The following is a 22,228-nucleotide window of genomic DNA, read 5'->3' as shown; positions in this document are numbered from 1 at the left end:
TCTGAATAGAATTCATTCGTAAATAAAGTGAGCCCTGATTTATCGAAACCGGAAAACAATAAAATTTTGGCATTCGAGAGATGCGACGATTGATTTGACTTCTTCAAACTCGTCGACCCATAAACGTTCTTTATGTCAATTTTTTCCAATCAATAAGAGATTCTTCCATTGAACTCAGTCGGAATTAACCACATTGCGGTCATCTACGACTTCTTGAATGAAATTCGAAACATTTCCATGTACGGACATCTCGTGGTATGATAAGTATATTCTAGTTTAACATCTTCTCAATCCCCCTCCCCGATTTCACATCCACCGACAAACACGCACGCATAGACACCAGGGTCTCTAGCAAAGTCCAGCCGCAGGAGAATTTTAATATAACAGCGACGTCCCAGCTCGTTAGTCGGAAGACATCGTCACATAGCCGATCACGAGTAGTCCTCCGAGTACTTCTGTAACAGGACAGTTTCTAAGAAATGTCGAACATAATCAACGATATCAAATTAGATTACAAAGATGTTTTAATACGCCCGAGAAGAAGCACTCTCAGAAGCAGAGCGGAAGTGAGTGTACTTTGACAGTTAAAAAATCTACTGATTTGGGACACGCCAGGGTATTGCATGTACAAAGATCCAGAATGTGTAGTATTCTGCAGTGCAATGTTGAAGACAGCCGATTTCAAAATATTGCGGAAGTCAAAAGTTGGCGCATGCTTACATTTCAAGTGTTGTCATACGTCCCATACGGAGAGGAAATATTCGTCAAATCAATCTAATCGATTTAGCTGGTACAGAAATTGTTTCTCCAATCGTGATTTTTTAGAGATAAATATACCGTAGTTAACAGAAATTATCACAAGTGAAATCGATCAAATAAGTTATTTGAACTATACGGTTGATTTGATTGAAAACTTGACTGTTGCATTACGTCATGCACGATATTGTAAAAAATTACGTATAGGTATTATCCTCAAAAAGTCATGTTAATAGTTATTTTTTCCCGTACCAATTGAATGCATTTCACGGGAAAATTGTTTTTGTTTTCAATTTTAATCATCTGAAAATATACATCAAACGTGGCGTATAGAGTGCAGAATATATCTTATTCCAAAGAGCTGAAAGTCTTATGAACCTGGCCATGTATTATGTAGTTATTTATGATAATCTAAACTTTACAATCGTATAAATTATTAAATGCAACTTCCAGAAAATGAACTATAACTTTTAAATGCTGCATCGAACCGAAATATCCGTATAACGTTGATTAAAACATAACAATACTGTCAATGAAATCACATTCGATCACCATCGTTTTAATTTTTTTAGTCGATAGATATGAAAAACTATAGTTTACAGTTACGAAAATATTAAAACAAGCAAAATTTCTCATCTGACGTTGTAGAAACTGAGTTTCATACAAAGTTCACGCGTCTTATGATAATTTTCGAACTGTTACCGCATGAAAACTATTCATGGCAAAGTTATGGGACACCTTATAAAAGATACATTTTTTGATGAAAAATATGTCAAAGGCGAAAGGAGTACGTGTAAGGGAAAATGGGTGATATTTTAGTAGGACGTGAAATTCTAACACATTGTATCAGAATCAGAACTGAAAGAGGTGGGAAAGCACTCGTGAAATTCGATTGAAGCTTCGAAAATTCTCAAAATACTCGCAGATGATTTCGACATTCTCTTCTCTTCCAAAATTTTTTCTACCAGATTCTTCTTATTCCAGAATATTTAATTATGCAAACAAGTTTCTAACTACAAATTTAGAACTATTACTGAAACGTGCAAGTGCGTAACAATGGTGTCTTAATAAATATTCTCAATTTCATTACGCTTAGGTAAAACTTCAGGGTTTTGTGGATTTGCCCCTGTACGCATACACATTACACATTACGTACTGACTATCAAATTTTTGCACTGAAGTTGGTTTCACGTTAAATCTGAAATTAACTGAAAATCTGAAGCTACACTGCATATTATCAAATTTTTGAGAATGTTAATCGTTTACGTGTGAAATGATAAATTTTCAGGTCGACCTATTCGTTGAAATGAAATTCCGAACTTCTCAACGTATTTACAAGGGTATTCCCATTATGGCGTCAAACATGGACAGTACGGGTACATTTGAGATGGCCAAGGCACTTTCAAAGGTACGTTTGAATTCTGAGGCTTGGTACTAAGACACCATGGTAACCAAACGCTAAAATATAACATTCTCGGAATAACATGACAGCAGTATATATAATATAACTCTTGCGGTTTGACGACGTCATTAGACATTGAACATTTAAGTCGACCGTTTGACCAGTAAATATTATTTTAGTAATAATTAATGAGTACCAAGCAAAGTGCTCTCTTTTTGAAGTGAATACGGGCGAGACACTGTACTATAAGAGTGTAACTAAAATTGAGCACAAATATCGTATACAAGGCAGGTCTTGACTTTAGTTTCATTTGACCTCCGACCCCGAGAATCTTCTCCCTGTGCATATGACTTCGAGTAAAAAAGTTCTACGACAACTAGAAACGTGCTATTCGAGCAAAGCGGTGTGATAACGTCGCAAAGGTGAGACTCAGGGGTCATTTGACTGAAGCCTAACTAATTTGACCTTATATCTTGAAACCCGACAAATAATGTTCCAGTCTAGTAAAATATAGAAAGCCGCATGAAATCTATAACTCTAGAGATCGCTATAGAAACTAATTATGTAAAGTGCGTATACAGTGTATATTTTGTAACATAGAAAATGAGAAGATAAGTAAATTTACTCAATTATCGCTGACGATTTAATAAATGATTAATTAAAATATAATTGAAATATAAATAGACATACGCTTGCTTAAGAAGTATATTCAGTTAAAATTCGTACACAGAAAAATGCTTCCATTTCACTAAATTCGGCAAGCCTATTTTACTGTAGAGACGATTTCTGTCTGCCAGAAAAAGTGTGAAGAATGAACGGATAGCGCTTCGGCCATTCAGAATATCAAATTAAATTACTTTTACATAACGCTAGCATGTTTCACGCTTTTTTTTCATGCTTGTTTTCCGTACACAAAGTACCCGTTTTTATGACGGTAGAGTGAAGCTGCGAATACGTATGCGCGAAGTACACAAAATACCACTTTTCACTCCTGAGAGTTATGATTATCTTGTTTCTGTACTGCACGCATGCGCTGTCGCAAACTAATCTGACATCACGCAGCCCTAACCTCAATTTCGCGCTTTGTGAAAAAACGCGTCAGATACTTCTGTTGTATAAGGAATCGTGTGCAACAAAAAGGCAACGGTCTTTTGGCCTCGCGTCTTTGCAATACTTAAAGTTGGCTCATACGCGTGCTCACCTACTACTTACATCACAAACTTACGCTAGGCCCGAGAAGACCAAGTTTGCCTTCTTGTTACGCAATATAATATTTACTCCAAATAATATCTTCACGTTATCGTTAGAGTCAATGACACGTATCAAAATGTATCAACTTTTCAGTATCTAACGTACACAATTTGAAACAAGATAAATACGTGATGATAAATTTTATTCCAAACTTCTTATATTCTCATTCCACTTATTTTGTTTTCTATTACTCCAATATAAATACTCATCAATATGAGATTGATACGGTATCAGCAGGCATAATATGAAAGCCGCACTATCAAGATCTACGAAACGTGTCAAAATAAAAGGAAAATGGAAATTTAGAGATTACCATTCCCACTGTTCACACAAGTATTCATGACTTGGCAAAGTTCTTCAACTCATGCAGTAGGAGGAACGGAGAGTCTCGCATACGTTCGCTGTAAAAATTGAACCTGGTTTAAAAAACGTTTCACAGTGAGAAACCGCTAGTTTACTATTGAGTGAAAAAGAGTAAGCAATATTCTTTCCTGCAGCCTCTTGTATGAGAAAAATAAAGTAGATTCCTCCACAACGTGCATACGTTGTCTGCGCAGTAATAACCGATACAATTTCTTTGTCTTTCATCCAACTGGCAATCAAACGAAGTTTTTTGTGGCATTCCGTGGTAAAATAGTGTTGCCATGATTTCAGTGAACCGTTCTCTCAATTTACGTAAAAGACCGTAATGTACAATGGCTCTCATTATAACAATAAATATAAGTTGATGGGGAAGATTAACGTGAAATGATTTATTGTTGCTCAACATAGATTTAGACCGAGATGCGCTATGCGGTAGATATGGAATAAATTCCCGGCTAATCACTGATGGAAGTGCCATTAATACTAGATGTTAACTTTAATCCCTAAGTTTCTTATCTTTTTACTTTATGACTCAAACCAGAGGAAAAATTTTGTAATTGTACATAGCATTTTCTGCATTTTATCAACTAGATTGTCAGTCTTTTCACCTTATTATCGTTATTTACTGAGACTGTTTCGTAATCGTTCTATATATTCAGATAAATTATAAAATGAATGTCTGTTTCCCTGCCCTCGGGTACCATATTACATGAAAATACGGCGTAGTTTCATTCTATTTTGAACCTCTATAACGGATCCATCATTACAAATTTTGTAAGTCTCACCTCGGATTTGTTATCGGAGACCCAAAAAACCAGCACCTACCAATCTTCACAAAAATCAGAGTATTTTTACAGTTTTTCCACTCCATTGGATCGACATTATGGATTTTACAATCAGACTTCAGATTCGTGATCAGCCATCCAACGAACCGACGAGTACTAAGTTTCATCAAAATCTAAATGTTTTTATTTTTTTTTCTAGCTTATCAAACACGCTCAATTAAAATTTTGCAATCCTGACCTTCGATTCGTGATAAGTAACCGAAAAAACCTAGCGGCACCAATTTTCATCCTAATCTGACTATCCGTTCTCAAGATATAATTATTTTGATTTAATATTTGGAATTTGGTGGCACGGATCAAAGCCAAAATCTAATCAGGTCTAAGTTTGGAAAAGCGGTGTCGATTGAGACCAGAATCACTGAAATCCGATCACTCGTTTTCGAGATATCGTCTGACAAAAAACTGATCAGATATATACATACGCACGAACGTAGTCAGAGGTGATTCTCCAGTCATGAAACGTCGAGTTCTGGTGACAACTCAACTTTTCGTTTTCAGGGTGATCGCAATAACTTCCTTTTGTCTCTGTAAACAGAGAAACGGAAAGTCAAAAATTGCTCTCTACGGTCACATTTTTAATAACCGGGAACATAATAATTATATGCTTTCAGCACGGGCTCTTCACGGCGATTCATAAATACCACAGCGTGGAGGAGTGGAAAACCTTCGCAGCTTCAAGTCCTGAATGTCTTCGCAATGTTTCCGTGTGTATGGGAATAGGTCCTGGTGACTTTCAACGACTTTCGGATATTATTGAAGCCATTCCAGAACTATCAATGATTTCCGTAGATATTGCGAATGGACATATTCAGCCCTTCGTTGAATTTGTGAAGAAAGTTCGGTCTGCCTACCCAAAACACACAATTATAGTAGGTTTCAGTGTATTGAAAAGAAATCTTTACTTAAAAAAGCACCAAATCATGAGAATATCTTAACTCGAAGCATGTCTCACAAACTATTCAGAAAAAGATGCTAATTTGTTTCTTTACAAAAATAGCACGAAGAATACAAAATATTGCTAAGAATCGCAAAGATTATAGGTGAACGCAACTTTCGGGGCCGTTATGAAAGAGATTACAGAAGCGATCAACCCCTCGTCATACTAATAAATAACCTATAAAAGACCAAAGTTCAGATCAACGAAAGGGTTGAAGTTAATCCAAGTCTGATTGATAGGCTGGAGACGTAGCCATTCCAGAAATAGTCGAAGAGTTGATATTGTCCGGTGCTGATATCGTCAAAGTAGGCATTGGCGGGGGATCTGTGTGTACGACTCGCTTGAAAACCGGTGTTGGCTATCCCCAATTGAGCGCTGTGCTTGAATGCGCGCACGCTGCGCATGGCGTAGGTGGGCACATCATTGCAGTAAGTACTCGGAATATAACCAATCATATCTCAGCCACTGAAAACACTGAAATGATGTATAAGTTGCACAAGGGTCTCAAAATTGCTGAACTTTGGTATAGGATGGAGGTTGCACCTGCGTCGGAGATTTGGCCAAGGCGTTCGGAGCCGGTGCAGACTTCGTTATGATCGGGGGAATGTTAGCAGGTCACGATCAGAGCGGTGGAAAAGTTGTAGAAAGAGATGGAAAACGTTACTCTCAATTTTATGGATTGTGTTCTAGTGCCGCAATGGAAAAACACTACGGTGGAGTTGCAGAATACAGGTAAATGCGCTATGAAAACTGAGCGCATAAATCTGTAGCATATTATATGGAGGAAGAGTAACAATAAGATATTGATAGTCAAAATTGTCGCATGCCGAGTTCGATACGTGTTGATTACTATTCGTCATTTTGTCACGCCCAAAACAGCCTTCATTTTCAAAACCACGATTTCAACGTTAAAGATGATTTCCGGACTGTAAGACTTGTGTTCCGTTCAATGTAGGGCCGCTGAAGGAAGAGCTGTAGAAATTTCGCACAAAGGCGACGTTGAAGCAACGATATTAGATATATTGGGTGGCTTACGTTCAACGTGCACGTATGTGGGAGCAAATCGACTCCAAGAACTTCATCGACAGACGACATTTATACGTTGTACGCAACAGCTTAACCCAATTTTCGGACCACCACCAACAAAATAAATTATAATCCTTGAAGTGTGTAAGTTTAAAAATACTCATACTTACGGACCAGGTGTTGTATCATTTGAAATCCATGATTTGTATTTTGTAAACGTAGTCCCGAAAAGTGTCAAGTCTTTCAAGTTGATCAGGTGAGCGGTTTATCGTGAGAAGCATTTTATTTTAGCTAATTTGATAGTACTTCACATTTAAGAAATACAAAATAAATCAATACTTCTGAATGACTCTACGACATCAAATACTTTGATACCTGTGACTTCATTTCCAAAAACCAAGAACGTCAAAATCATTAGTCTCAAATACGGAATTTCCAGAAATCAATGGAAATTTCAATCAACGCCGACATCAAAGACATCTGAATAATGATGAAAATAAAGGTTCAATTACGTTTTACGGACTGCATTTATATTCTTTGATGGATAACTGCTAGAGAATCATTTAGTGCCCCGAGATGTTAATGAATTGCATTGCTTGTGTGGAGAATGAATGAATTGAGGTCGAGTTCTTGAAGTTTTGGGGGATGCATCTGAAGTATGGAATGAAAAGGAAAGATGTGTAGTGGGCGAAATTGAAAGAAAATGCTAAAGTTCTGGCCAATTGCACATGTCGCTAGCTGGAAATGAAAAAACGAGACAAAGACTATCCTGGGATTACCGTGCAGAATAATGCATCACTTTGTTGATTGCCTATGCGTTTTCATTATCCATTATTTTTAAATTTTCAATGCAAAACATATTCACTAGTCATCGAATCTCAATTTGCAATGAAGAATAGTTTTCATCAACCGTCGAGTGTAGGGGATACTGAAATCTGCGCATCTCAATCAATTGCAACTGTCAAATCACGTTGCTCACACATATTTTTGGATACATACGCTACAGAACTATGTCGGATTTTTGAGATGGCTATGATACTTTGATTTTGACGCTCTTTTTTTATGAAAAGTAGAAAATTTCATTTCGAACATTTTTTCTAAAATTTGCAAGTTTCTCTCGATTTTTATAGTTTGACGTGAATTTGTAGCTAATGTATGTGAGAATGTGAAAATTTCACAAATCCACAACCAACGCTTCATCGCACAAAGATTTTTCAATTATAACTGAACCATGGTTTTAAGATGATTCGGTTTGAAATTTTTTTTGAAACTATTTACAAAATTCGAGATTTGAATTACTATGTGAACCAAATAACTTTGTAACTTTGTAGTTTTGAACTACATGTCGATCGTCATACTGAAAGCTCTACAGGAACCGTTTCTGTAAATACAAATACCAGAGTAAGACAAAATGAAAAATATTCTTTTTGACAAAATTTGATACACATCTTTTTTTGTAACGAGTCTCAAAGCTTTATGGCCTCGAATATAATTTTAGTAGAGCTGCATATCCGAAACCGACGGATGTAATTCCGTCAACCATGTGCCGGTTCACTACAAAAGATGGCCTCAAACTTTCTTCGTTCTTTATTACAATTTCAGTTTCGACAAGTAAATAACCCCTCAGCACTCCGCGAATATAAGAATTATCACGCAATAATCGTTCAACCAACAAACGGCCTTGCGAGCGATGTAGCTAAGAAATGTTTGCAATCGTGAATAGTTTGAAGAATGAATTTCTCATTAATGTAGGGATATTTTTCATGAAATGTTATGTTTCCGTGGCCTGAGTGATAAAATAATTGTATACCAAACGCATCACAAACGTGAACACAACGTGACTCAGCGCCAAGCCTTTGAAGTTCAAAATAATATTCATCCTCGGTTTTTGAGTCGATCCAGACCTGATATGGCTTCCGAATTAGCGATTGGAGCGTAACTGGCAAAATATACCGGCGTGAAATAATGTGGATCAATCAAGTTTCCATAAAGTTCTCAAAATCATGGTGATTTCACTCTGCCTGACTGCAATTTCATTCGACTTATCAGTGAATTGGATTTTATCTCTCATTTTCTCATGAATTTTGCTTCACTCTCGACTCACGGAAAGAGACAATTAACTGTGAACTTCTGCTGTCTCTCTAATTTGCTTTCTATTGTTTCAAGATTGTCAATATCAAGATTGGGTACAGCATTCATAGGATGTTGTGATGTACGTACATACAAAATGAGGGCACAATGACCCACGGCTGTGTTTAGTCACCCGGCCAGATCACTGGGAACGGTACATGCGCATGGCAACAACCTTGGATTATTTAATGCTAGTAAGAATATTTTTCACCTCGGGAGTTGATTTGCGGGTTTGGAAAGAATTGTGTCGAGAAACCAAATTTCTTTTGATACGCCGGGACAAAAATTTCTCTGGCATTCAATTGAGGTCCGCCCTAAGCTCTCTCTAGAGAGTTTCCCATGGAACCTGTGTGTGAAATGATTCTATAGCCTATCTTTGTTGCGAAGATCTTCGAAACGGCTTGCGTAAATGGCTTACGGCTTTTCACCACCTCAACAGACGTTCAAGTTACAAAGCACAGTTGGAACTTGATTCGCAGGACTATTTCACAAATGTATATTCCAAAGTGGACCAGGATTGACCTTGGCGACGATGGAATCTCCGGCCATTTGCAAAAGAAATTCATTTCAAGTCGGCAAGCATTTCGGCTGTCCGACAAACTCGTCCACTCTCCTTGTCGACTGCCTTAGAGGATTGAACGCCTCGCAGCTTGAAAGCACAACATGTCTGTTTCAAAACTTAAAAATAATATCAAAATATTCCTGGGGCCCGGTTGTTGAACCACGTGGAGAAGACGCTTTTATTTTCCAAAAACCTGCGAATCTAATTGCGGCTGGGAAAAGCCGCGATCTACCGTGGACGTGTGGTTTTGACCGAGGAGAGGGGGTCGTGTTCACGGAGCGTAAGTTATAGAATTGAAGACTGCTGAAAAATTCCAGTCGAAACATTACATATGCTTGATGGAAATTTAAATGCATGTATACGTGATCGTATTCGAACATTTCTGCTACCATGGACTGCAACATCCTTCGGCCTAGGACCCCACAACATCAGCACGAAACGAATGACCTACACATGGTTTACACGCACTCGGCAACTTCAAATCAACGCTGCTAGCGGACTGTTTGTCGTAGAAGATTTTTGTTCAATCGAAAGCTGAGTGTCTGAAGAATATAACAGTACATGCGAAAAAACCTAACATGAATTTTTCACTGTGAAAAATTCGATCGAAGAAAGTGAAAAAAAAAAAAAAAATGATTGAAGCAGGCCGTCAGAATTATGTGGGTTTAGAGGTACCCAAGTGCAGAGTCCCGGGGTTAATTCGATGTAACAGAAAGAATGACGCCGAAACTCCGGGCTTCTATCTTAATTATAAATTCTGCCCGAAGCCTTGCAATTTTTCCATTTTAATGATGTACGATTTTATCGCACTTCACGGTGAATGCAAAATCTCTTCAAATTTGCATTGAATGTCTTCAACTGAAAGTAGGACATTTACCAAGTTTAAGATCTTTTCAACGCAAAAATCAATACGTTACAAACAATAGTCGGGAAGCGTCGGAGATTCTATATTAGGTTGTGGAATGGGAAAATTCGAAGGCTCTTGGGCAGAACTTGGAATAATGGTAAGATTCTGGGATTTTGGAGGTTTTTTTTTTTTTTTTTGAGAATGCTTCGAGATGTGTAATGGGAACAAAAATTCCGAGAATAACGATATTTGAACAACCCTAGTACACATATCACATATCCACGTTGTGCATCAATCCATTAGCAGCATACACTCAATAAAGTATTTTAATACATTTTCTATACAATTTACATCCGTGATCTTTTATGTTTTTTCGCTTATGCCTAGGAACCTGCAGTAATACAGAAACAGCAAGAGAGGTCTTTAAATCAATTGACTCAATTTTACTGAAAATTTCGCAATATGAGAATAAAGTGAAAAACAAAGAAGATTGGACCGCTGATTTGAAACGGTACTATTTGAACAACTTTACTGCCAGTAGAAACGTGATGAGTGCTCTAGTTACGGTAATACATTGTTTATAAGTCAAATGTTTACCTTACTACACAAATAATCCATACCAACATATTTCTTCAGCTGATACGTAACCTGACACATCTTGCTGGCGATGTTGCAGTCGTCTATCCCGCGTTCAATGCATTTCAGCAACACTTTGCTGTCGCCGAATCTCCACAATATATATGTATAATTTTGAATATGAAGGCACCCTGAGTTACAGTTAGAAATTTGCCGGTGGCTCTGCAAAGCATTGCGGTGTAGCGCATTGCGATCATATCTTATATCTCTTTCGACCTCAATTTTCGGAATTTGGACCCCCTGGAAGTGAAAATGACGAGAATGATTGGAAAATGGTCGACGTGATGGTAGAACTAAGGACGTCTTTTGCTACCACTGGTTAATCGCAAAACCCATAGTTCGATTTTCAGTAGCTGCATGTTATGCGGACGAAATTTTAATTTGCGTGGAGGAATTCGGGTTCAAGTAATGGGGCAAGTCTGAAACGTTGATCGATATTTATAATAATTGAATGGCATATCGAGTAAAATGCTGATGATGTACATCAACCGATAAAATATGCAATTTCAATTTGCTACCGTTCCGCCGGACTAAACAAGAAACAGTAAGTAGCATTCGTTCGATCTGCCGAATTTCTACAACTATAACTCTTGATCCAGTCCATGGATTCTGAACGTCGGTGATTTTTAAAGAAAACTCTCGAAACAAGATGATGCACTGATCGATTCGATATGAGGTTTATTTAAAAGACCTGTGACTGAAATATATGTAAAGTAGACTGTATAAAAAATAGCGACCACGTTTTTTTTTCTTCTAATTAAGGTTAAAAATATTGTTTCGAATGACTAAAAAAAGTTGCCGTCCAAGTTCCAGCTCTTAATATTGATATTTAGAGTTGCCTCATTGCGATTTTCTATTTCCCATTCAAATGACGTAAAAAAAAATATCTTTGAACTTTGAAATTTTACAACTCTTGAACGTATCAGTATACTAATATGACTGTAGCGTATTTCTGTAGGGAATTGAACGCTCTACAGAAAAACGTCCGTTATCTTTTAATATTAAATCTACTCTTTCAAGTCATTTCAGGCCAAAAGATATTTAAGGACCTTAAATAACATAGAAGAGTTCTCCAACAGGTGGTTGCGCAAAAGGGATGCCCGTGAAATGAAATTACAGAACTCTTTGCTTGTATACAGATTTTCTTGTAACTTTTTGGGAGATGTTACGAATAATTTTTGGCGCCAAGCCCTCAATATTGCAACATCGTTGCTTAATGATCAAATAATTTGTATGATCGGATAATTGAAAGAGTTGTAGGAATTCAACCACGAAAGTGGGTTTTTGCCGTCGCTGATTAAGAATTTGTTACCTAATTTGCAGAATACAAAATGGCAGATCCAATATGCCCGAGTGATTTCTGAAAGTTACATTCACGTCGAGTTGCAGAAACTGAACTTTACGGGCGTTTGTGAGGTCACCGATGAAGAATTTCAAATCAGAAAATACAATATAGCCGATCGAATATGGCAGACTGGTTCATGAGAATAAAACTCTTTTGATGTTGAATATGTGCACGAGTATGTATAAAATGTGCGACCTTGGGCTATTACAGCTCCTCGATTAAGAATCTGATACTAAATTTTCGAACATGTCATGATATATTCAATACAGTGGATTGATTTATGTGAATTATTGTTCTCTACTATAGTAAACTTCACGAATGACAAATGGGTTACATAAGTTCGTAGTAAAAGATGTTAAATCTATGTTCAATAAACGCAAATTTTATCTTCGTACGCTACACGTGGACATTATAAATTAACTGCTTCCAACAAATTATTCTCATTTGCTGTTCTATAAATAGATCTTTTATCGAACATCTGTTTAAATTGGATACAGTTAGGAAAGAGTACTTCGAAATTATATTCGCAAACTGTTCCCCATTACTTTTCGCAAACAGAAAAATTAGACTCCAACAAAGTACACTACCGTCCAAAAGTATGGAAACACTCGCTCCGATGTCGAGCCACACAAAAAGTTCCATCCTTCTCTGAAAAATGACGATATCCCAATTTTCCAAGCGGCGTTTTAAAAAGGACACATAAATCTTCGTTTACCTTTTTCGAAAAAATTTTTACGATTTTTTTTGAGCCCGGTACGCACTTTGAAAGTTGGTCGTTTTTTTGGCTTTTTTTGGGGGTTGCAATTTTAGCGCACGACTTGTAGAAAATTTTTTTTACTTTTTTTCCAGCGAAAACTTAAAGCGGACAGTAAAAGCTTCAATTTACTTTTTTAAAAAGTTTCATATGATTTTTTATCGCATAACTGTTGAACTTTTTGCAAAAAATGACTATATTTATAAAATGTTGCCTAATTCTGAAACTGTTGAGTTTTCGTAAAATCACCAAGAGGGTAAAAAGATGCATACAATCGTTGTGGATGCACCTAATATTTTTCAGAATTAATAGAAGAACGGTATTCACGATGATTTGACATTCACCTACAGCCTGTACAAATCACGACTTAAAAAGATCACTTTTCACAATAGTTGTAAATGTTCTTGGATAAGTAAATCTCGAATCTTCGATTTGTAAGTACAGTTTTAATTACGTTTTTGGTTGTTAACATTTGTAATTTCTTTCCATCAACGACATTCGGTTGACCAGAAAGGTTTTACCAGAAAGAATTTTACCTGCAGAAATCACGCATCCGAAGCTCCGATACGGTGAGCCATTCAATCACAGTTCAGTTGCTGTCTCAACAAATGAACATGAGATTTCACAAAATTTGCTTCTCACGAAAGCCGTTATTTTTAAGATATCAATTTGAAAGTTTTGTTAGACCTATCCTATATCTTAAGGCCCGTACTTTCAACAAGATAATCTCACAGTTTCAGGAGATCCATAGACAAATTGGAATGGTGACTGGCCTTACATCAAAATCATCTTACAAAGTCTAAATGCGCACATCAGACTTTATCAAAAAATCTAGTATTTTTTTTTTTCAAAATTGAAGTAAAAAATAAAGTAGAAATGACGACATAAAAATGCTGTCCAAGCTTCAGCTCTCGATATTAATATCATAGGTCTGCAAAGAATACATATTCTAAATACTGATACATGATAATATTTATCTATTTCGGTCCGCTTATTCAGAATATCAACTGCGATTTACGTATCACATAATGACTTCTTGCTATTTATATATGTATGTATACATGAAGGGATACTTTTCTCAAAATAACTCTATCAAAATGATATTTATTTTCATCAGTTTCAAAGGAGTAATCTAGTAAATTCTTGTTCACTTCATTCGTATGAAGATGCAGACTTTGAGAACGTCATGACAAGCTTAGAAAAATAGTCCTGGAATAGCTTGAAAGCTGTTGTTTTCCAATTTTTAGAACGTGAAAAATCCTAATAACAAAAATATTGTTCAAGAAATGTTAATCAATTATGAAGATTTAGGTGGCAATACGAGTTATTGGGACTGGAACTCCTCTTTTCGTCGTGGATTGGCGCTAGTTTTTACGTCATTGGAATATTAAGAGGGGGAAGGGGGGTAGTTTTTCATATAGTCATGATTATATTCCCAAATCCAACATTTTCAAACATGAAAATTCGTATTAAAATGAGGGTTCGAAGGAAATATTTATTTCACGAACCTTACGTGGAAAAAACGAATTCTTCATCTGAATATTGCTTTTAGTCATATTTAAAAATGTTGATAAAATAGATAACTAGAGCTAATTCCGAAAAACTACGCCCATCCCTAGGGTTGTTGATATCAACTTTTATTAAGGCTGTTCAACTATCGATACACTGTTGACCAGTGTAATCTGAATTGACGATATCGCTATAGTTTTATTTGATTGAATATATAGTTTGCACCTCTTTTTCATTTCATTTTCATCATTCATCATCGTGATTCGTTGTTAATCAAAATTCATCTTAGGTGATCTGAATAGAATTCATTCGTGAATAAAGTGAGCCCTGATTTATCGAAACCGGAAAACAATAAAATTTTGGCATTCGAGAGATGCGACGATTGATTTGACTTCTTCAAACTCGTCGACCCATAAACGTTCTTTATGTCAATTTTTTTCAATCAATAAGAGATTCTTCCATTGAACTCAGTCGGAATTAACCACATTGCGGTCATCTACGACTTCTTGAATGAAATTCGAAACATTTCCATGTACGGACATCTCGTGGTATGATAAGTATATTCTAGTTTAACATCTTCTCAATCCCCCTCCCCGATTTCACATCCACCGACAAACACGCACGCATAGACACCAGGGTCTCTAGCAAAGTCCAGCCGCAGGAGAATTTTAATATAACAGCGACGTCCCAGCTCGTTAGTCGGAAGACATCGTCACATAGCCGATCACGAGTAGTCCTCCGAGTACTTCTGTAACAGGACAGTTTCTAAGAAATGTCGAACATAATCAACGATATCAAATTAGATTACAAAGATGTTTTAATACGCCCGAGAAGAAGCACTCTCAGAAGCAGAGCGGAAGTGAGTGTACTTTGACAGTTAAAAAATCTACTGATTTGGGACACGCCAGGGTATTGCATGTACAAAGATCCAGAATGTGTAGTATTCTGCAGTGCAATGTTGAAGACAGCCGATTTCAAAATATTGCGGAAGTCAAAAGTTGGCGCATGCTTACATTTCAAGTGTTGTTATACGTCCCATGCGAGGAGAAAATATTCTTCAAACCAACCTAATCGATTTAGCTGGTGCAAAATCTATTGCTCGATTCATTATTTTTTGGAGATGGATATCCCGTAGTCAACATAAATTATCACAAGTGAAATCGGTTAAATAAGTTATTTGAATTATACGTAGATAAGTAGATATTATCGTTACAAAGTGATGTTCAATATTTATTCTGTTCCGCACTAATTGAATGCATTTCACGAAAAAATTGTTTTTGTTCTCAATTTTAATAACGCTACTACAAAATTTTTGGTAACTAACTAGTTAACTTTTTCTGCGAAAGGAGCACATGTAAATGAGATTGAGAGATGTTTTAGTAGGACTTGAAACTGAAATATATCATAATAAAAACTGAGAACTGGGAGAGCGCTCGTGGAATTTGATAGCTTTGAAAATTTTCGTGATACTCGCATATGGTTTCGAAATTGTCTTTTCTTTCAAAATTTTTCGAGTAGATTTTTTCGCAATACACAATATTTGATTACGCAAACGAGTTTCCAATACTACGTAGAACTAGGACTGAAACGTACAAGTGCGTAGTAATGTTGTCTTGATAAACATTCTCAATTTCATTACGCTTAGCTGAAAGTTCAGGGTTTTGTGGATTTGCCTGTCTACGCATACACAATACACATTACGTACTGACTATCAAATTTTTGCACTGAAGTTGGTTCCACGTTAAATCTGAAATTGACTAAAAATCTAAAGGTACACTGCAAATTATAAAGTTTTCGAGAATGTAGTTGTATACGTGTGAAATGATAAATTTTCAGGTCGACCTATTCGTTGAAATGAAATTCCGAACTTCTCAACGTATTTACAAGGGTATTCCCATTATGGCGTCAAACATGGACAGTACGGGTACATTTAAGATGGCCAAGGCACTTTCAAAGGTACGTTTGAATTCGAAGGCTCGGTACTAAGACACCATGGTAACCAAACGCTGAAATATAACACTCTCGGAATAACATGACAGCAGTATATACAATACAACTTTTGCGGTTTGATGACGTCATAAGACTCGGAACTCGTCCAACATATGCAAAATTGAACATTCAAGTCGACTATTTTCCCGGTAAATATTATTTCAGTAATAATTAATGAATATGAAGCAAAGAGCTCTTTTTTGTAGTGAATACGGGCGAAACACTGTACTATAAGAGTGTAACTAAAATTGAGCACAAATATCGTATACAAGGCAGGTCTTGACTTTAGTTTCATTTTACCTCCGACCCCGAGAATCTTCTCCCTGTGCATATGACTTCGAGTAAAAAAGTTCTACGACAACTAGAAACGTGCTGTTCGAGCAAAGCGGTGTGATAACGTCGCAATGGTGAGACTGAGGGGTCATTTGACTGAAGCCTAACTAATTTGACCTCATATCTTGAAACCCGACAAATAATGTTCCAGTCTGGTAAAATATAGAAAGCCCCATAAAATCTATAACTCGAGAGATCGCTATAGAAACTAATTATGTAAAGTGCGTGTACTGTGTATATTTTGTAACATAGAAAATGAGAAGATAAGTAAATTCACTCAATTATCGCTTACGATTCAATAAGTCTTAAATTAAAATATAGATTGAATATAAATAGACATACGCTTGCTTGAGAAGTAGATTCGGTTAAGATACGTACACAGAAAAATGCTTCCATTACACTAAATTCAGCAAGCCTATTTTACTGTAGAGACGATTTCCGTCTGCCAGAAAAAGTGTGAAGAATGAACGGATAGAGCTTCGGCCATTCAAAAGCCCCTCAACTATCAAATTAAATCACTTTTACATATCGCTAGCATGTTTTACGCTTTTTTTTCGTGCTTGTTTTCCGTAAACAAAGTACCCGTTTCCATGACGGTAGAGTGAAGCTGCGAATACGTATGCGCGGATTACAGAAAAGACTACTTTCCACTCCTGACAATGTGTGTTATAATTATTTTGTTTCTGTACTGCGCGCATGCGCTGTCGCAAACTAATCTGACATCACGCAGCCCTAATCTCAATTTCGTGATTCGTGAAAAAACGCGTCAGATACTTTTGTTGTACAAGGAATCGTGTGCAACAAGAAGGCAACACTTCTCGGCCCGAGAAGACCGAGTTCGCCTCCTTGTTACGTAATATAATATTTACTCCAAATAATATCTTCACGTTATCGTTAAGAGTCAATGACACGTATCAAAATGTATCAACTTTTTAGTATATAACTTACACAATTTGAAAAAAGATAAATGCGTGTTGATAAATTTTATTTCAAACTTCTTATATCGTAAGGACACTTTTTCTTGTTTCATATTACTCAAATATAAATACTCATTAATATGAGATTGATACGGTACTGGCAAACATAATATGAAAGCCGCACTATCATGATTTGGGAATCATATCAAAATAATTATGAAAAAAGAAGACACGGACGCTTACGCGTACGAAAATAAAAAGCAAATCAACAATTGGACATGATCATTCCCATAGATCACACAAGTGTTCATGAATTGGTCATTTGCTTCAACCCTTGCAAGAGGCGGAAAGAAGTATCCCGTATACGTCCGCTGCGAAAATTTACCTTGATTTAAAAAACGTTCTACAGTGAGAAATCGCTAGTTTCCAATTAGGCGAAAAAGATTAAACGATATTAAAGTTATATCTTATAATCTTATAGTTTTATATCAATAACAAGAAACCTCACGGCACCAATTTTCATTCAAATTCGTTAATCTAATCTCAAGATATCATTATTTTTATTTGATTTTCGAAATTGCATTATGTAAACAATTGAAAAAGTACTCAAAGATCAAAGCGAAAATCTAATCAGTTTCAAGTTCGGAAAAGCTGTATGAATTAAGACCAGATTCATTGAAATCTGGAAACTCGTTTTCGAAATATCGTCGGGAAAATAGTATATTGTGTAGCTAGTGCGTGAAACAGGCGATATCCGACGAGTGTCAAGTTTGCAGCACGAGCCGACAGGCGAGTGCTGCAATCACACGAGGTAGGTATCGCCTTCACGCACTAGCTACACACGCTATTTTTTGTAACACATGCGTAGGAAAGTGTTATTTCAGAGGCAAACCAACGTCGAATTGTATAGAGTGCCGCGCGAGGCTGCCGTCGACCGTGTTGTCGGTGACAAGAATACGCTGCACCGGGAAATAGAGCATATCTAATGTGCGCATGCGCTACGAATCTTCCGCACCGGGAAATAGAGCATATCGAATGCGCGCATGCGCCAACTCTATTATTCAGGAATAAGGCACTTCACGCACGCTACACGACCCTCGAAAATGACACTTTCCATGCAGGTGTTACAAAAAAAATATTGATCACATACATACATACCCAAACACACACGTCCAGGAAAAAATGGTCGGAGGTGATTTTCCAGACCTAGAAACTATAGATCACAATAACTTCCTTTGGTTTTTGTGAACAGAGAAATAGGGTATTCAAAATTGCTCTCTCTGGTTGAATATTTAATAACTAAAAACATGATAATTATATGCTTTCAGCATGGGCTCTTTACGGCGATTAATAAATACTACAGCTTGGAAGAATGGAAAACCTTTGCAGCTTCAAGTCCTGAATGTCTGAATAATGTTGCCGTGTGTGCGGGGATAGGTCCTGGTAACTTCGAACGACTTTCGGATATTATTAACGCCATTCCAGAGCTGTCAACAATTGCCATAACTATTGCAAACGGGCATATTCAACCCTTCGTTGAATTCGTGAGGAACGTTCGGTCCGCCTACCCAAACCACACAATTATGGTAAGTTTATCGTATACTGAAAAATATAGTTTCTGTATATTGAAAATTATTCTCCAAAGGGCGCGAGATCATAAGAATATCTTAACTCAAAATTTGTCTTACAAACCCTTATCTAACAATCTTACAAACTATTGAGAATAGTAGCAGTAATAATTGTACAGTATAATAATTTTACAATACCAAGAATGACCAGATGTAACTATCGTAATTACTACCTTTCATCGTCTACCGCGATATAAAAAGAGCATTCCGTTCGATGGAGAAAGACTTTTTCTGGTTGCAATAAACCTATACATTTTCGGACCTCTGTTAGTAGTGAAGTTTATATAAACTTACATTCAAATTTCCATGGTAAGCACGAAAAATTTGTATGTCCCATTCTTTCAAACGAAAAAAATTCAAAATTTCAATTTCTGATAAACTTCTGTCTTGATTTGGTAATTCGCTGGTGGTACTTTCAGTAGTTGTATTTGAATTGTATGTTTTGTATATGGATGAAAAATACTGAAAAAAATCCTTTTTTACAACTTGTTTTTCCCTGTAGGTTCAACCATCGGAATTGATTTTCCATTTTCTAGTTTCTTTGCGACGTATAGATTATTTCGACGGTTGCAACCGGAACAGAGATTGTGTTGACGTAATGAATTCTCCTACGGAATTCTTATCATTTTTCGTGAGGTTATTCACCTTATGAAAATGTCGTACACAAATTAGGATCACAATGATTGTCGTTGATTACACAGATTACTGGCTGTCAATGAAACTGCAAGGTTTGCAGAGTTTACAAATCGATTACGGAGACCAAAAGTGATTGCACAGATTACAGTGGTTACAAAATGATTGCCAGGTTTACAATAAGAGTATGTAGATTACAAAGCAATAACACGGTGATTACGAGGATTACAAAAATAGTTCGAAGAATGTAAAATATTACGAAGAATCGCAAAGGTTACTATTTAGGTTACACGTAGCTATAAACTTTTTGGGGCACGTATAAATGAGATGACAGCAGCGATCAACCACTCGTAATTCTAATGAATAACCTATAAAAGACCAAAGTTCCTATTAACGAAACAGTTCAAATGATTGATAGGCTGGAAGCGTGGCAACCCCAGAAATGGTCGAAGAGTTGATATTGTCCGGTGCTGATATCGTCAAAGTAGGCATTGGCGGGGGATCTGTGTGTACCACTCGCTTGAAAACCGGTGTTGGCTATCCCCAATTGAGCGCTGTGCTTGAATGCGCGCACGCTGCGCATGGCGTAGGTGGGCACATCATTGCAGTAAGTACTCGGAATATAACCAATCGTATCTCAGCCACTAAAAACACTTCTAACTGATGTACAATTTGCACAAGGATCTTGAAATTAGTGAACTTTGGTATAGGATGGAGGTTGCACCTGCGTCGGAGATTTGGCCAAGGCGTTCGGAGCCGGTGCTGACTTCGTTATGATCGGGGGAATGTTAGCAGGTCACGATCAATGCGGTGGAAAAGTTGTAGAAAGAGATGGAAAACGATATTCTCAATTTTATGGATTGTCTTCTAGTGCCGCAATGGAAAAACACTACGGTGAAGTTGCAGAATACAGGTACATGCGCTATGATAACTAAGCGCACAAATCTGTAGCATATTATATGGAGAAAGTAACAATAAGATATTGATTGTCAAAATTGTCGCATGCCGAGTTCGATGCGTGTTGATTACTATTCATCATTTTGTTTGGTCCAAAACAGCTATCATTTTCAAAATCACGATTTCAACATTGAAGATGATTTTCGGACCGTAAGACTTGTGTTCCGTTTAATATAGGGCCGCTGAAGGAAGAGCCGTGGAAATTCCGCACAAAGGCGACGTTGAAGCAACGATATTAGATATATTGGGTGGCTTACGTTCAACGTGCACGTATGTGGGAGCAAATCGACTCCAAGAACTTCATCGACAGACGACATTCATACGTTGTACGCAACAGCTAAACCCAATTTTCGGACCACCTCCATCAAAATAAACTATAATCCTTGAAGTGCGTAAGTTTGGAAATACTCACACTTACGAATAAGATGTCGTATGATTAAAAATCCATGATTTGTATTTTGTAAACGTGGTCCCGAAAAGTGTCATGTCTTTCAAGTTGATCAGGATTAATGTGAAAGTGCTTCACATTCAATAAATCCAGAATAAATCAATACTCCTGAAAAACCAGATACGTTAAAATCAACAGTCTTAAATACGAAATTTCTGCAATTTTATGGAAATTTCAGTCAACACTAACCTCAAAGACATCTGAAAAATGCTGAAAATAAAGGTTCAATTACGTTTTACGGGCTGCATATATATATATATCATTGAGCGCCCCGAGATGTTCATGAATTGCATTACTTGGTGCTCGAACATATAATAATTTTAGTAGAGCTGCATATCCGGAACCGACGGATGTAATTCCGTCAACCACGTTCCGGTTCACTACAAAAAGTGGCCTTAAACTCTCTTCGTTCTCGACACGTGGACTTGAATAAGTATCACCAAGCACGATACCACACGCACTACACTAAAATATTAATGTCACACCGAAACGATGCCGTTCACGCACTTGCACGAGCACTTTTTGTTTTTCACACTTAGTGCACTTCACCTTTTTCATTAAATTCTGTAAGCACGAGGAGTAAATGAGTAAAAAATGTCCTGCTTTATCCGGTGAATTGGAAACGGTTTCAGGAAAAAATTTTTGACTATTCGAGACGTTGCACCTATTCGGCCGAAATTACGGCCAGAGTCCAGGCTATGACTAATTAATGCTACCTGTTTGTTGACATCGAAGAGGTGATTTTTCTTGTGTTTGTTTTATTGAATCATATCTCGAAGGTTGAGAATTCGAGGAGGATCGAATGGACGGGGTTTCAAATAAGAACACAGTTATTTCGCGGGTTATGTCGTAAACTTTGACTCGCTAGGGCGTAAAAAAACTTCAAAGAATAGAGGGAAAAGCCCGAGCAAGCCAGATAGTGAAAACAAGTTTATTGAACAGAAAGCACATCAGACATGA

General features: G+C 36.9%; 2 protein-coding genes across 2 annotated transcripts; both read left to right on the top strand.

The window, feature by feature from the left end:
* The first annotated feature begins 479 nt into the window (after nt 1-479).
* LOC124406634 (GMP reductase 2-like) lies at nt 480-6,714 on the top strand. Its single transcript, XM_046882114.1, has 6 exons — nt 480-566; nt 2,045-2,164; nt 5,229-5,486; nt 5,794-5,982; nt 6,084-6,286; nt 6,510-6,714. Exons 1-6 carry the CDS (start codon nt 480-482, stop codon nt 6,703-6,705), a joined length of 1,053 nt encoding a protein of 350 aa, XP_046738070.1. The 3' UTR covers nt 6,706-6,714.
* An 8,421-nt stretch (nt 6,715-15,135) lies between these two features.
* On the top strand, nt 15,136-21,202 carry LOC124406635 (GMP reductase 2-like). The gene is made up of 6 exons (XM_046882115.1): nt 15,136-15,222; nt 16,200-16,319; nt 18,931-19,188; nt 20,282-20,470; nt 20,574-20,776; nt 20,998-21,202. The coding sequence occupies exons 1-6, from the start codon at nt 15,136-15,138 to the stop codon at nt 21,191-21,193; spliced, it is 1,053 nt and encodes a 350-aa protein (XP_046738071.1). The 3' UTR covers nt 21,194-21,202.
* The last annotated feature ends 1,026 nt before the right edge of the window (nt 21,203-22,228 follow it).

Source organism: Diprion similis, chromosome 6, assembly GCF_021155765.1.
Source record: "Diprion similis isolate iyDipSimi1 chromosome 6, iyDipSimi1.1, whole genome shotgun sequence".
Lineage (NCBI taxonomy): Eukaryota > Metazoa > Arthropoda > Insecta > Hymenoptera > Diprionidae > Diprion > Diprion similis.
This window is presented reverse-complemented; position numbering and strand designations above follow the sequence as displayed.